Source organism: Henckelia pumila, chromosome 1 (genome assembly GCF_033568475.1).
Source record: "Henckelia pumila isolate YLH828 chromosome 1, ASM3356847v2, whole genome shotgun sequence".
NCBI lineage: Eukaryota > Viridiplantae > Streptophyta > Magnoliopsida > Lamiales > Gesneriaceae > Henckelia > Henckelia pumila.
In genome coordinates this window covers 146,616,792-146,632,171 of record NC_133120.1, presented here as the reverse complement: position 1 = coordinate 146,632,171, position 15,380 = coordinate 146,616,792, and the positions used below count along the sequence as shown (strand labels likewise).

Genomic DNA, 15,380 nt, shown 5'->3' with positions numbered 1-15,380 from the left:
TCAAGTTCACTGACAGTCTCAATGTATTGGAGAAATCTTCATCCTATTGCAGAAATTTCGATAATGCAAGAAATTTGCAATTCATTGTATGAGATTACATATCGTAATTACTTTCATTGTTTTCGCAAATCCACCTTTATCTAGATGGTAAAAATGGTAATATGACCAAAAATTTGCTACATTTGATAATCAAGACCAGAACCATGGCCACTTGATGGAATGGTGAACCATTCTGGAAATAGTATCATGTCCGCGTTCGTTTGCCAACGATCCCAGCGATGAGATTTCCTACTTCTTCGCTGCAATCCTCCTGCACATGATGCCCTGCCTGAAAAAACAATAGCGATGCAGCCTGGCTTCAAACGATACACGCATGATAAAAAAAATCCAATGCAATAAATCCCTTGATGATATGTTGAGTAAGATTCCAGATTTCAGTTAAAACTACTCTTTATGAGATCATTTGCACGACTTGGTACTCAACAGCAATGGAGTATGATTTTGTATGATGATAGTCGTTTCTTTTCTGAATGTAAATGAGTCGTTGATAAGGTATGCTCACCGTAGGAATTGTGATTAATCGATGTTTAGATTCGCGGCAGAAATCTTCAACACCATCATAACTTAACCAGCGGTCTCTTTGACCCCAGCAAATAGTAGTCTCAACTTTCCAATTTGCTCCCGTGAGTATTTTTCTCATCTCTTCCACAGAAGCCTGCCAAATAAATGAAAATAATGAAATTTAAGAAAATTACAGTAGGCGATTAGGATAGGAAAATTGTTAGGCTGGTTCTCTGGATTTCAACAATAACAATAAAGAAAAGAGATGGAGCGATAATGAAAAGATTGTATTAACTAAAATAATTCGGAAGAACAAATAACTCCCAGATTTTGGAATCTGTAACCCCCTAGCCAAGCTAGTAGTACAATGGAAAAATATTGATAACTAACTCAACGTAATCCTCATGCTGACTTTTATATTTCCTCCTATACACGTGTTAACTAAATGGGTTTTTTATGCCTTCTAGTATAAACAAACTTGACATTGGGCTTGGATTGGTCCTCCAGGCCTCTAACAATACCCTCTCCCTTCAAATTAGCCTTGTCCTCAAGGCTAAAGTGAGGAAACTAAATTGCCATTTCTGCAGCATCCTCCCAAGTTGCCACATCTGTAGATTTATATTTCCACTGCACGAGTACTTGCAACTTGTCTTCAGCCCCCATTCTACACCCTGTGGGGTTCAAACCCCAAAATGAAATCAGCCTCCAAGCCTTGTGGAATCTCCTGTACGGTGTACCCTGCTCCTACTGCTTGCTTTAGCAGTGACACATGAAATACGGGATGGATTTTGGACCCCATTGGTAGCTGTAGTTTGTAAGCCCTGCCCCCTACCTTTGCCAACACTTCGAAAGGTCCATAATACCGAGGGGCAAATTTTTGAAATACTCTTTTACACACTGATTGCTGTCTATGAGGTCTCAGCTACAAAAAGACCACGTCACCCACCTGAAAGGTCACCTCTTTTCTGTGAGCGTTGGCATATCTGGTCATGCTATTTTGAGCCCTCTGTAGATTATATTGAGATGCCGCAACACCTCATCTCTGTCACTCAGCTCCTGCCCCACTGCCGCTACCTTTGTCTCCCCTGGTACAAATTGTGTTAACACAGGGGGTGGCCGCCCATACACAGCAGCAAATGGTGTCATCCCCGCTGCACTATGGTAAGTAGTATTATACCAATATTCTGCCCAGGGAACCCAATGAGCCCACTCTTTGGGTTGTTCAGATGAAAAACATCGTAAGTACGTCTCAAGACATCGATTCAACACCTCTGTTTGTCCATCCGACTCCGGGTGGTATGCTGAGCTCATCGCCAATTTGGTCCCATACAATCTGAATAATTCGGTCCAAAACGTGCTCATGAAAATTGGGTCACGATCACTTACAATGGAGCGAGGGACCCCATGTAAACGAACAACATCCTTGATAAAATGCTCAGCCACTCCTTTAGCCGTGAAGGGATGTTTGAGCAAAATGAAGTGGCTGTATTTGGTTAATCTATCCACCACTACCATTATCACCTCGAAACCCCGAGATTTTGGTAAACCCATAATAAAATCCATGGACACATCCTCCCACACTGCCTCTGGTATCGGAAGGGGTTGTAGCAACCCTGGTGGTTTTGTGGCTTGATATTTGTGTCTCTGGCATATATCACATTCAGCTACCATCTGAAGGACATCCGCTTTCATCCCTACCCAATAGAACTGTCCTGCCACCCGCTTTAGTGTGCGCAACCCCCCTGAATGCCCCCCCGATGGGGTAGCATGGCATTCAGCCAAAATTTTCTGGACCCAAACAGACCCTTAGGCAGCACCTGTCTTCCCTTATGTAACAAATTTCCATTGGTCAGAGTATAAGGCCCACTGATCCCTGGGGTTGCACGCACCCTCTGGATCACCCGCTACAACACCGGATCATCATGCACTGCTTGTTTCAGTTTCTCAAACTCCCCCCAACGTGGCATTGATAAGTTACAGAAGTCGAGTGCCTCGTCCCTTCTGGATAAGGCGTCTGCTGCTCCGTTGTTTATTCCCGCCTTATACTTAATCTCAAACTCATAACCCATCAATTTCGCCAACCAGTGTTGTTGGTTGGGTGTGGTGATTCGTTGTTGTAGCAATGATCGCAACGATTTATGATCAGTCATAACCACGAACTTGCGACCCAACAGGTAGGGACGCCAATTTTGAATAGCCAATACCAAAGCCATCATTTTTTTTTCATATGTGGATTTGGTTAGGGCTCTTTCAGCTAATGTTTTACTGTAAAAAGCTAGGGGTTTCCCATCTTGGGATAGCACAGCCCCAATACCCCTCTCAGAAGCATCACATTCAATTACAAAGTCCTTCTCAAAGTTAGGTCACTGTAGGACAGGAGCAGAACTGAGTACCTCCTTCAATTCTTCAAAAGCATTCTCGGCCTCCGTATTCCATCTGAAATTATTTTTTTGAGTAGCTCTGTCAGGGGTTTAGCTATCTTACCATAATTCCTGATGAATTTTTTATAGTACCCCGTTAACCCTAAAAATCCTCGCAATCCCTTCACATTCACGGGTCGAGGCCAAGTGCGAATACAATCTATTTTCCAGGGGTCAACCGCAACGCCCAAAGCTGAGATCAGATGACCCAAGTACTCCACTTCCTGAAGCCCGAACCCACACTTTTTATGGTTCAACAGTAGCTTCTCCGCCAACATTACCTCCAACACCAATTCGAGATGACTCAAATGCTCCTCCCATCCCTTGCTGTAAATTAGTATGTCATCGAAAAAAACCAATACGAACTTCTGCAAATATATGGTTGCAATACCTCATTCATAGTAGCTTGAAACGTTGAAGGAGCATTTTTAAGCCCGAAGGGCATCACGAGGAATTCGTAATGTCCCATATGAGTGCGAAATGCTGTTTTTTCGTACATCGGAGGGTTGTACCTTATTTGATGGTAACCCGAACGCAAATCCAATTTTGAAAAGTAGGCAGCCCCATGCAATTCATCCATTAGTTCGTCGATCACCGGAATGGGAAATTTATCTGAAATGGTAATATCATTTAGTGCTCTATAATCCACGCAAAACCTCAAACTCCCATCTTTCTTTTTTACGAGGAGTACAGGGCTGGAGTAGGGGCTCTGGCTTGGTCGTATCACCCCCGCTGCCAGCATTTCTGCCACGATCTTCTCGACCTCATCTTTTTGGCAGTGTGCGTATCTATAAGGGCGCACCTGAATTGGCCCATATCCCTCCTTAATTCAAATGGCATGGCTTTGGCTCCTCTCAGGGGTAGCCCTCTATGGAAGTCAAACACCGTCGCATACTTCTGTAAGAGACTTTGGACCACTGCTGGCCGGGCAGACCCTGATTCGTCCACTGTCGCCTTCATCTCTGTATTGTGTAGGAAGTACAAAGCAGCACAGAACTCAACATCGGTGGTCTTAGCGATTGAGCGAAGAGAGACCAGTGATCGTTGAAGGGTCGGGTCCCTTGTAAAACCACATCTTTCCCATCCTGCTGAAACTTCATCCGTATCTTCCCCCAATCCACAGTAACTTCTCCCAAGGTCCGCAGCCAGCCCACCCCCAATATCACATCCACACTGCATAGTTCAAATAAATACCCCACGATTGTCAACTTGCACGTACCTAAATCCACCCCCAGCTGAGTACAAATACCTTGGCAAGCAACCCGGCACCCATCACCTAGCAGCACCCCAAATCTCACTGAATTATCAATTTGGAGTCCTAATTTCTCGAGCAACTGCCTCGAGACAAAGTTGTGGCTGGCACCACTGTCAATCATCACCACCACCCGTTCATTGGCCACTATTCCCCGTAACTTCATCGTTTGGGGATGGGAGAACCCGTTGACAGAAAAAGTGGTAAGTCCAATGTCCCATACTCTTTGCTAGGTTCCCCCCCAACCTTACTTCCTTCGGCACCAGCCCGCTGTTGGTCGTCGCCTAACTCGTCGCGTCTTCATCCTCGGCCAATAATGTAACACGTAGGGATTTGTGAGTACATTTATGGAGGGGGTGAAACGGTTCGCCGCATCTGAAGGAAAGCCCCTTCTCACGACGATGCATATACTCCTGGTGTGAAACAATTTTACCGTCACGTTGTTTGAGATTGTCGGCCTTGTGCACAGAACCACGATCTATGGTCGCACTCCCACCAGCCGATGATGAATGTCGAGAGGCAGTGTAAGAGAATTGGGGCTGGGGTATGTGATTTAACGCCCCAGCCCCCTTTTCATATTTTGGGCCCAGACCCAAAGTGGGATTAAAAAGAGAATTGGGTTTAGGCCTGTCTTTATCCCAAGAGTTGGAACGGCCCGAAGGCCCATTCCACGAATCCCCACTTCTGTTCCAACGGGAGTCCATTGTCGGCGACCAGGCGCGATGGTTCCCCTGATATCCAAACATCTCTTCTTCAATGGCCCTTACAAATCCATCACCTTCAAGATGGTTCAAGGGTCGTGGATGCCGATCCGCCTATGGATTTCCTCCCGCAACCCTGACAGGAAATATCCTAGGCATTGATCCTCCGGAAGATCACCCACCTGAGCAAGTAACACCTCAAATGGCTCAATGCAAGCATCAACCGATTGGGTATCTTGTTTTAGGGAGGATAGTAAAACAAAAGGGTTCGCTGCTTTTCTCCCTTCGTATCGGCGAATCAAGTCTTCCGAAAACCTTTCCCAAGTGAGGTTCGGAATCTTCAGGCGTAGCCACTGGAACCAGTGATATGCTGGCCCTTCCATGTGAATGAGAGCCAATTTGAGGCGATTTTGCATCGGTGTGTCATGAAGCTCGAAATATAATTCTGCCCGACCGAGCCAAGCCCGAGGATCGATCCCATCGAATCCTGGAATTTCCACCTTCCGCAACACCATACGCATTTCATAATCAACAAATCCCTTGGTTTCACCACAAGAGCCACGAGCTTCCTCCTTGTGCACCCCTCCATCGTCCTCTCCCATTTTCTGCTGTTTCTCAGGGATGAAGGAGACGTCGCGATCCTCTGTGGTCTTCTCAAACAACCACTGCTCCAATCGGGTATGTGAGTCGGCCATTTTCGCTTGTGATTCTGAGATACTAATACTCTCCTGTATGTCAATCACCGATTTCTCAAGAACTTCAATTTCTCAAGAACTTCAATTCGAGCCTCCGAGCGAGTAATGGCCATCTCTTCAAGGGCGGGTCAGACCAATTGTTAGGCTGGTTCTCTGGATTTCAACAATAACAATAAAGAAAAGAGATGGAGCGATAATGAAAAGATTGTATTAATTAAAATAAATCGGAAGAACAAATAACTCCCAGATTTTGGAATCTGTAACCCCCTAGCCAAGCTAGTAGTACAATGGAAAAATATTGATAACTAACTCAACGCAATCCTCATGCTGACTTTTATATTTCCTCCTATACACGTGTTAACTAAATGGGATTTTTATGCCTTCTAATATAAACAAACTTGACATTGGGTTTGGGTTGGTCCTCCAGGCCTCTAACAAAAAACGATATATGAGCTAAAAAAATTACATGGTTTTACAACTCAATGTTTACAAATTATCATACATCTGAATTTCTTGTGAATTTACAACAACCAACTATGAAAAGCTAGTTTCTATTAGGCACATAAAAGAGATAATGTTCAGACGTGATGCAACTATTAATGATTTAATTCCTCATTTTCAACATAAAGTAGTACCTTTAATTCCTTCTTCATCGATCTACTAATTGCATTAAGAGCAAAGCCGGCGGAACCAGAAGTGAGGTACGGTCTTCTGTAAACCATTGCGACTTCTTCCTTGATCTTGTAAGGACCACAGCTAGTCAAGGCTTTATCACTGGCTCTTAAAGGATCCTGACGTAGGCGAAATTCAAATCAATGGAAGAGAAACCCAAAAAGTTTAGTGCTTAGAAATGATGTGAAGTAATCAAAGATAGTTGAGAATTCCAAATTTGTTAGTGTAAACGACATGATTTGATATTTCCACCTGAGAAAAAATTTCCCCCAACAAAAAGTTGCTGAATATGGCCAGCGTCGATGGAAGCTCGGCATGTTTTGCTGTCAGCTGTAGCAACAAGATTTAAACAAATTTTAGGCACATCTAATGCTCAACGGATAGGTAAATGTAGATCTGAGATAAAATATCAAAATGAGGGTGGAAAAAATATATGCATAAATTGTGAACTTCGCGAGCATACTGGAGGATTCAGGAGAATGAGCTTATCTAACTTTTCTTGGTGATTGCTTGCATATCTTACCACGACCGGAGAGAAATATCCCTTTAGAGAATAGCATAAACCGAAATTACTTTTTGCTATCTCATGCCACAAGGCAGGAAACTTTGATTTATCGAAAATCGAAAATAATTAAAAAGCATGTACCTGGACAACAAGGGTAACCTTATCTTTCGAGAATTCATTGATAACAGACTCTAACGACGCCACATATTCTGCAAATCAGACGACAATTCAGGGCATTGAAAACATTCTTCTTTTCTACAAGAATTGACAGCGCAACTTCAAATATAATATTATGCAGGGTAGGTACTTTAAGATCATACCATCCAAAGTGTAGTCAAAGCCATATTTTGGTTGAGGTTTATCTGAAAATCCAAATCCTTGGGAAACAGAAGAACATCACAATGTTAGTTTAGACTTCAGCTAATGATAGAGAATGCAACAAAGGGATTATGATTGCGTCAAAACACGAGCAAGAGAACATTATAGAAGTTAGAAGTAAAATTCAAAGCCAATCAAGAGTACTAATCTTTTATCGAGAATACCAGCAATTTACTTAGGTATGAACTTTGTTTCCATGAAATGTTTATGTGTCATTTATGGAACAAAAAAGAACTTCAAATACATAACAAGACCCTTTGGTCTGACCACAACCGTGAGGTAACTATAAGTGCTATCAACGATAGTGGATAAATCTTACCAAGCCAATCAAAAGCAATAGCACGGTTAGTCTTTGAGAGTATAGGTAGAACATTGCGATAGGAATATGCCTAGTACAGAAAGTGAAACAGCATCATTGCGCTATTCTCGTTACAGCATCGAAATAACATAATGAAATATATTTTGCTACTGCTCCAGGTCATCATGAAGTACCAATCAAACTTGTCTATATATTTAGCAAGTTTCATATGGATCTGAATGAAATTAGTAGCCCTGTTTTTCAGTGTAAAACACGAGTTTCTACATAAAGAGGATATGAAAATAGCGCTTTCTTAAGCTTATATGCATATGACGTAGTTAGCTTGTGTTACTGATCATGCAGATTACAAGTCAATGTAGAAGAGTGTTTGATAAAATATCTAGGGAATGAACTTGCCATCTTCAAAATAATATTTGTTCCGAAGTTGATAAATTATTTTGGAGAAGAATCAAAGACCCACCTTCATTCAAAAGATCATATAAAGTACCGTACTTTGTCAGAGTCGATGATTATCCTTAGCTTTATTATCTTACAGCAAGGCCGAATCTCCTCAAAACTCCAAGAAATATTCACATTTTTCGAAACATACTTTTGAAACCTCTGAACCTCTAAAGTTTTTCAAATGTCTGATCATAGTTTCTTTTAAGCTTTGGCAAACCTACAAAAGGATGGTTGATGCTACTGAAAGATCTTACATTCTGACCTGTGATGGGAAACCGTGAATTAAAACAATGGGAGGATTGCTAGGGCTTCCGCTTTCGACGTAAAACCATCTATTAACCAAAATGAGCATGTTTCAATTGGTAATCCCTGCAAATAATGCATCCTCAATATCTGAAATCACAACTTGTAACTCTGTCGCCGCCTTAAAAATCTGTAACAATCCTTTACACTAATTACCTGAACAAATCAGATGAGGCCTGTGAAGAACTAGCCATAGCAAGTCCGAAAATCGGTTCTTTAGCCTTCTCACCACTGCCACCAGCAACTGGATGTGCTTTTACCTCCATGAGTGACCAATTGCAATTACCAAAATAGAATAAGTTCAAATTCATCAAAATACTCGGATTTCAAATTTGAGAAAAGATATATTTATGATCTGGGATTTGTGGCGAAGGAACAAAAAAAAAGGAAGAAGGCGAAGAATCATTTTAAAGAAATTTTGACCTCATTTCATTCCAAGCAAAACAATCTTAGACTGATCCAAAAAAGGCAAAACAATCTTGGCTTACAAGAAACTTACAATGCAGATGTTTAAACTTAAATATTAAGCATGAGAGATAAATTTAAATATGATATACAATCGAGTAACAATAATGCTATCTGTAAGATATCGTTTTCTCCAAAGATAAAGTAAGTGGACTTGATTTTAACAATAATGCTATCTGTAAGATATCGTTTTCTCCAAAGATAAAGTAAGTGGTCTTGATCAACTGGATACAAGTTCCAAAACTCAATCCAAACTCTTCCACCCATGAATTAATTAAAACAAGATTTGAACCAACAACAAGTCAAGGTGAAGAAAGATAATTAAGAATGCAAGTAGGAAAAGTCCATAAATGTCTTTCGCGAGTTTACACTATAATCTTGTATGAATCAAATGAAGTATTTTACTGACTTCATAATAGAGGTATAGAAATATTCCAACCATCACAAGCATTCATGATGAAGAGATATGCACTCTGGAATGAGAAACATGTCTCCACATTGTTGAAACGGTGCTTATGTTAGCACAATAGCACCTCGGTCACAATCAGTTGTCCATCCCTAATCTATAATCTACATAGTTTCCTCAGCTCTCCTTGTTTCATAGTTTCTCTCTTTTTTTTTAATTTACAACAACACAAAGTTCTGTTGTGTACTAGAACACAGCTAATCGATGTAGGATGAAAAATGTACGCATATATACAAGAAACCATGAATATTCCTTTACATGAAGTGGCAGAGATCAATACCAAAGGAAATGATTTTCACTTTATCTTGATTCTAAACTGAATCCATAGCAAAGAAAATGATTTTCACTTAATCTTGATTCTAAACGTACAATCTTCCCTTGCTCGAACCATTGGTCAGCAGGACTTGGTTCATCTGAATATTTACCTGTCCCAAAGAAAGTGAACTTCATTTTACAGATTAACCCATAAATAAATGTCAAATCAAAGAAAAGCTCCATATATAAGAACTTGTAACCTCCACTGAAGGAAAACCCATCTCCCACTGAAACTGGAGCGTCCAACAAATAACCCTACAACCAGTCTAATTTTTAGCATTGTAAAAAACAAAACCCACCACGATTTTAGATGAAATTTCGCGATTGTCTTAATGTAAGGTGTGTACCAAATACCTCGTCGGGATCACTCCCAGACTGGCAGGTTATGAGGAGCTGCTTCTTCGTTGGGAGGATTCGAGGAATTGATTTGGTGGAGCTGCGATTTTTGAGAAATGGAAGACAAGCATGGGAGAAGCAGATGGCCATGGAAACCGTTGGTTGTTGATGGAGATCCAGATATCTATATATATGATATATCTATAATTAGTGATAATTTTTAAAAAAAAAAAAAAAAATTGTTATACGATTTCAGGACTCAATTTTGTAACCAATCTCTCATTTGATTTGATTTAAAAAAAACTACTTTTTATGTTAAAAATATTATTTTTTTACTAAAATAGATATTATGTCGATTTATGTCATAAATATAGATACATGAGAACGTCAAAATAGATATTATGTCGATTTATGTCATAAATATAGATACATGAAAACGTCAAATCGTCTCACGGGATCATAATTATATTTTAGATTTAACTAATTTTATCTAATATATTTTAGTCTTTTTATTTAAAAAAATTGAATATAAACTACTGTATACATAAATATCACATCAAAAATATATATGTACATAAATATAGACTATACAAATACAATACATGTAGTTTGAAAAAAACAAGGGATGGATTTTGTTATTCGGATGGGATAGGATTTTTCTGGTTCTCATTTTTCTCACCTCGGGAAAACGAATTTTGGTTTCCTTCATTTTAGTTTTGAAATCACTGGTCATTCATATTATAAATGAATTTCATTTAGATTGTGTTTTAATCAACATTGTGAGAGTTGGTCCACTTCGACTGAACTGAATGAGATTAATTGAGTGGGACAGTCAGCTAAGATTCTTTGAGGACCTCAACTGGAACTGATAAGCAATTGGATGTCAAGAGTCGATTGGATGAGCTCGACTGATAATGTAGCGTTGCCTCGACTTGAAGTCTCAGTCAACTGGAAGTCAAGGGACGACTGAGAGCATCAGCGTGACTGGGAGTCGAAGTTCAGTTTAGCATAGACTCAACGTCAATTGGTAGCAGGGTTCAGGATGACTGATATAACGTCCGAAAAATCCATAAATCCAATCACGAGTATTAAATGAATTTTAAATGTTTTCATTTATTTATTTATGAATTAAAAGCTATGTTTAATTAAATGTTTTTATGTGATGTATTAATGATTTAAAAGTTATGTTTAAAGGATTTGATGCTAATTATTTTGCGTAAGATTTAATGTTCAAAACTAAGTTTTGGGATGTTTAAATATTGCATGAAAGACATCTTTTTGATTAAAGAATTTAAATGATAAAAAAAACTATTTTTAATGCGTTTTTTTTTTTTGGAGATATTTATGAATTTTTTCAACAGATAGTTATTTTTATTTTTAACATATTTCAACTCATTAAAAAAATTTCATCTATTTGATTTGATTCTAAAAATATTCAAGACTAGGAGCCATCAATAATATGCCAGTAACAAATCTAATAACCATCTAAACCTCAAATAAAAAGATTAATTTATAGTAGAAATTATTTGATTTGATTCAAAATTAGTCGCTAAGGTAGTGTTTGAGAGAGCTTCTAAGAAGCATTTCTCAACTTTTCCTTCACAAAATTTCGAAAATTTTCAAAATTTTTTGAAGAAAAAACAAGCGCTTCCTAGAAGCTCTCCAAAACATTACCTAAGTCTCCCTCAAACACAAAAAAAAAAAAAAAAAAAAAAAAAAAAAAAGTTATGTTGCATCATGTATGTACACGTTCGGTCACACAAACGATTATACGATCGCAATAATGAAAAGATATCTTTATTAGAATAATTTCGTAATTTCAAAAGTAATGTATAACCAACGTGTATATATAGCATTTAAAAAAAATGTTTATATAAATAAATATGTAATTATTTAAGTAATAACTAACTTCATTCAAGTAAAACATATGGTATAATTTGTTGGACTTGGTCGTTCGTGTGGGCTTTAATGATAAGATAAAATATTTGGTACTTCAAATGAATTTTCGTTCGTGATCAAGATACGGTAGAATACCGTTATAAAGTCATCTTCCACAAACATCATTTTGGTGCAAGTTTTGCATTAAAATAGTGTAATTTTTGCACCAAATACAATATTCATCTTCAACTCATTTACACCAAAAGGAATATTCTCGGAATATTTCTTTTAGTGCAAAACTTGCATCAAAATGATGTTGTGGTTGAAGATGACTTTATTTCTTTTATTTTACATATATTAATTAGTATTATTCAATATATTTTAAATAAATAAATATTAAATTAAATGAATTATTATAATAATTTTTTGATTAATATTTAATTATTAAACAATTAAATTATTATTTATAATTTTAAAAACAAATAAAATATAATAAATATTTAATTATTATTTAAAAAACAAATAAATATAATAATTAAAAAATAATTAATTTTTTTTTGAAAAAATAAAAATAAAAAGGGCTGCAATCTAATGTCACGAGTCTGCTCATACGGTTCCGTCATAACCAATAATATCAGAAACCATGCCTAGTCTATGGCTTCTATGCTTATATATACAAAACAAGCAAGAAAGCCAATGAACATTAATTAGTCCTCCAGTTGATCACCACAAGCACACTATCAATGCATCACTAAACATGCGGAATTTTGAAATATTACCAGAAAAAAACATGCGGGATTTTGAAATATTACCAGAAAAAAAAACCATGGCGCCTCCTCGCCCGCGTCATGCCCCTACCTAACTAGCTACTGATCTCTGCCTAGTCCAAGCACATGGATTTAGGCATGCGATCAAGCCTTGATCCATTAAAAACGCGACGTACTAGACATGGCACACACAAAGATTATTGTGTTCTATATATATTCTGCGTGCGTGAATATGATAAAACCTCAACCAAATGCAACACAACATTATATTTCCCAAACCTCAGTAATACACATATTTGCAATTAAAACTATAAACAAACATTCCTTGAATCATTATATTCATCACACAATCACCATAACACAAACATATAATATGGGCCGGGTATCTAATGAAAGTGAGCATGATGATGAATCCTCTAATATACAACATATTTTTTACTTGACAAAGTAAGGAAGATCAAGAACATAGAGTAGAAAATAAGCCCAAACGACACCAGAAATCCCACCAAAGAAGAATCCACCACTAAACTGAGCCCATCCCTCGGCAGTCTGCAACTTGTCAGCCTCCTTCTTTCTTCCAGTTAGAGTCAAAGTTGGTGCAATTGAGGGCTCACCTTCTTTGAATGAAGCAATCCCATACATTGTCAGGCAAATGCTGAGGATGGTCACCAGGCCACCTGCTGCCAGCGAGCCTGCTGCACCGTGATAGGGAGTGTTCCGAAGTGGGCCTGTCACTGCGAATGGGCCCACCAAGAGGTATCCGTGGGCCAGGCCCACTTCGATCCCCCGAAGAAGCGGGCTCACGGCTGTCCGGTACCCGGGGAGGTTGGACAGGTACCAGGCTATCAATGGGCTAGACGTGATCGGGGTCTCCAGGCTTCCAATGAATGGGTCGCCGTTGATGGGTTGGATCACTTGGTATGTGGGCTGCAACACCCACCTCCATTAATCCATGTAAATCAATTTGAAATTCCTGGAATAATAAGCCTATGGCTAATGGGTACGTAACAATTATATGTTCTTTCATATTTTTTTTTTATTTTTTTACCGTGAAATAATATTCTAAATTATCTTTGGTAAAATTTTTATCAATTTAACACATTTTAATGAGGAATAATACTCATTAGTGTTCAATAATAATTGTAATCACGTGCATTTCTTATAGTAAAGGATAATAATTAATACGCATAAGAGCAAATTATGGATGGATTTTAATTTGTAAATCATGAACAAATTCAAATATGATAATGCAATTATCAATTGTATACATTATAAAAAATTGAAGGTTATATTATCGATATATTTTAATATAAATGTTGAATTTTAGTAAAATTTTATAATTCTCCTAACACATCACTCACATATTATTATTAATAATCTAATATATTTATTCGTAATTTAAATATATATCTCACATACATAATAACTGAACAAACATAAATCATATTTAAAAAACCTTTGTAAACAAATATATTTCTCAAAATACTCACAAACATTACCACAACTTTAAGCACCAAGAACCTATCAATGAATATTAATAGTAGAAAAATTAAAATCAATTACATAATTAGAAATGAAATTCAGCCAAAGTTCAATGTGCAACTGATATTTCGTTAGACGACGAATGTCATTTGAAATAAATTATATATATTAAAAAAAAAAAAACTCGAATTCGAATTCGAACCTTTTCGGCCTGGATGGCCTTGACGGAGAAGGATCTCTTGGTAGAAGGCGAAACTCGGAAGGCAGATCCCGGAACACCCTTAGGAGGAGCCAATAATCCCCTCGAGCCATAGGGGGTCTTCAGCTGGACAGCCATTGTTGAGGCCATTTTTTTGTTTTCTCTCAAAAAAATTTAATTTAATTTAATTTTTATAAAAGTGACAGTGGAAACTATATAGTCGAGTGGTATTATATCTTTTGCATAAAAATTTGTGGTAAACATTCGGAGATTGCTACGTTCTCATTGGCTACTGTCCTTTTGCAATCTTATCCCTTATCCACATTGGTTGTCATCGAATTATACGTGACATTCATTAATTGTCCTTACTTTCGTCAATTATATAAATGTAAAAAAATATATATATAGTTTTCTTTTAATTTTCATGATTTTTTAAAGCTGCGCGCGAATAAACTAATGATAAGTTTTTAATTTTTTAAACCTTCCCAAATTATATTATTTTACCGAAATCGAATTGGAATTTTTGGGGACAAAAACAAACAAATAAATTTGACTTTATTTAAATATAGAGCATACATCTGTTTTAAACGTTATAAACTTCTAACTTTTGATAATTATCATGAGTATATTACATAATTAATAGATGGATTCAATGAAATTTCTTGGTCCCGAGTACTACAAGCTAATTAAGCTTGCACACCATTCATATCTTCTTAACGTTATAGTTTTCTCGAAAATCGTATCTCAATGAATATTTTAACAAATATGCGAAAGCTTTTTAAGCATTTCAACCCCTTACAGATGATGTGATATCATTCTTAAAGGATATACCTCATATGTCAGTATTTAATTTATAGGTACTCTCATTTATATCGTCAATAAGTAAATGTGGTGCATGAATATTAAAAAGAAATAAACACCTATGTTTCAAAAATCTAAAGTTGAAATAACGAATGTATCTTCCATCCAAAATTTAAAATATCATCGTTTGTTCAATTTGTCTTCTCCTCTTTATAATGTTACATGAGTCATCACATATATGATTTGATTTACCCAATTCGAATATTTCTGACAATCTTACTGATGTAACCAAAATTTTACATCAGGTTCTGTCTGGTATACTGGATCTTTCAATCTTCCAATACACGGGTCGGGTCGGATAATAAAGTTGTGCAAAAACAGGGTTAAGGGGCACCAAAGATGTGTTCGACGTGACTCCTCTCAT

At 37.5% G+C, this 15,380-nt stretch overlaps 2 protein-coding genes across 3 annotated transcripts; both read right to left on the bottom strand.

Moving 5' to 3' along the window:
• Window positions 1–69: 69 nt before the first annotated feature.
• LOC140881408 (uncharacterized) lies at window positions 70–9,991 on the bottom strand. 2 transcript variants are annotated; one of them, XM_073286730.1, is made up of 13 exons: window positions 9,848–9,991; window positions 9,694–9,748; window positions 9,548–9,603; window positions 8,404–8,507; window positions 8,207–8,276; window positions 7,504–7,573; window positions 7,127–7,183; window positions 6,948–7,015; window positions 6,765–6,845; window positions 6,554–6,631; window positions 6,265–6,420; window positions 563–715; window positions 70–328 (listed from the first exon to the last, which is right to left on the bottom strand). In XM_073286730.1, the coding sequence occupies exons 1-13, from the start codon at window positions 9,977–9,979 to the stop codon at window positions 245–247; spliced, it is 1,164 nt and encodes a 387-aa protein (XP_073142831.1). In that variant the 5' UTR covers window positions 9,980–9,991; the 3' UTR covers window positions 70–244. The 2 variants fall into 2 exon arrangements, with proteins under 2 accessions (XP_073142831.1, XP_073142915.1); XM_073286814.1 differs by having other exon boundaries at window positions 9,548–9,748; window positions 9,841–9,961.
• A 2,792-nt stretch (window positions 9,992–12,783) lies between these two features.
• LOC140892909 (photosystem I reaction center subunit XI, chloroplastic) lies at window positions 12,784–14,352 on the bottom strand. The gene is made up of 2 exons (XM_073301949.1): window positions 14,159–14,352; window positions 12,784–13,401 (listed from the first exon to the last, which is right to left on the bottom strand). The coding sequence occupies exons 1-2, from the start codon at window positions 14,303–14,305 to the stop codon at window positions 12,910–12,912; spliced, it is 639 nt and encodes a 212-aa protein (XP_073158050.1). The 5' UTR covers window positions 14,306–14,352; the 3' UTR covers window positions 12,784–12,909.
• Window positions 14,353–15,380: the final 1,028 nt, after the last annotated feature.

What these genes read in the sequence shown, in the direction of transcription:
- LOC140881408 (XM_073286730.1), bottom strand. Translation starts at nt 9,979, where the DNA reads ATGGCCATCTGCTTCTCCCATGCTTGTCTTCCATTTCTCAAAAATCGC. An exon ending in GGTTCGAGCAAGGGAAGATT is followed by an intron (nt 8,508 to 9,547) that starts GTACGTTTAGAA and finishes TCACTCATGGAG; the next exon opens with GTAAAAGCACATCCAGTTGC. An exon ending in CGATGAAGAAGGAATTAAAG is followed by an intron (nt 716 to 6,264) that starts GTACTACTTTAT and finishes TTTATTTGGCAG; the next exon opens with GCTTCTGTGGAAGAGATGAG.
- LOC140892909 (XM_073301949.1), bottom strand. Translation starts at nt 14,305, where the DNA reads ATGGCCTCAACAATGGCTGTCCAGCTGAAGACCCCCTATGGCTCGAGG. An exon ending in AGGCCATCCAGGCCGAAAAG is followed by an intron (nt 13,402 to 14,158) that starts GTTCGAATTCGA and finishes TGGGTGTTGCAG; the next exon opens with CCCACATACCAAGTGATCCA.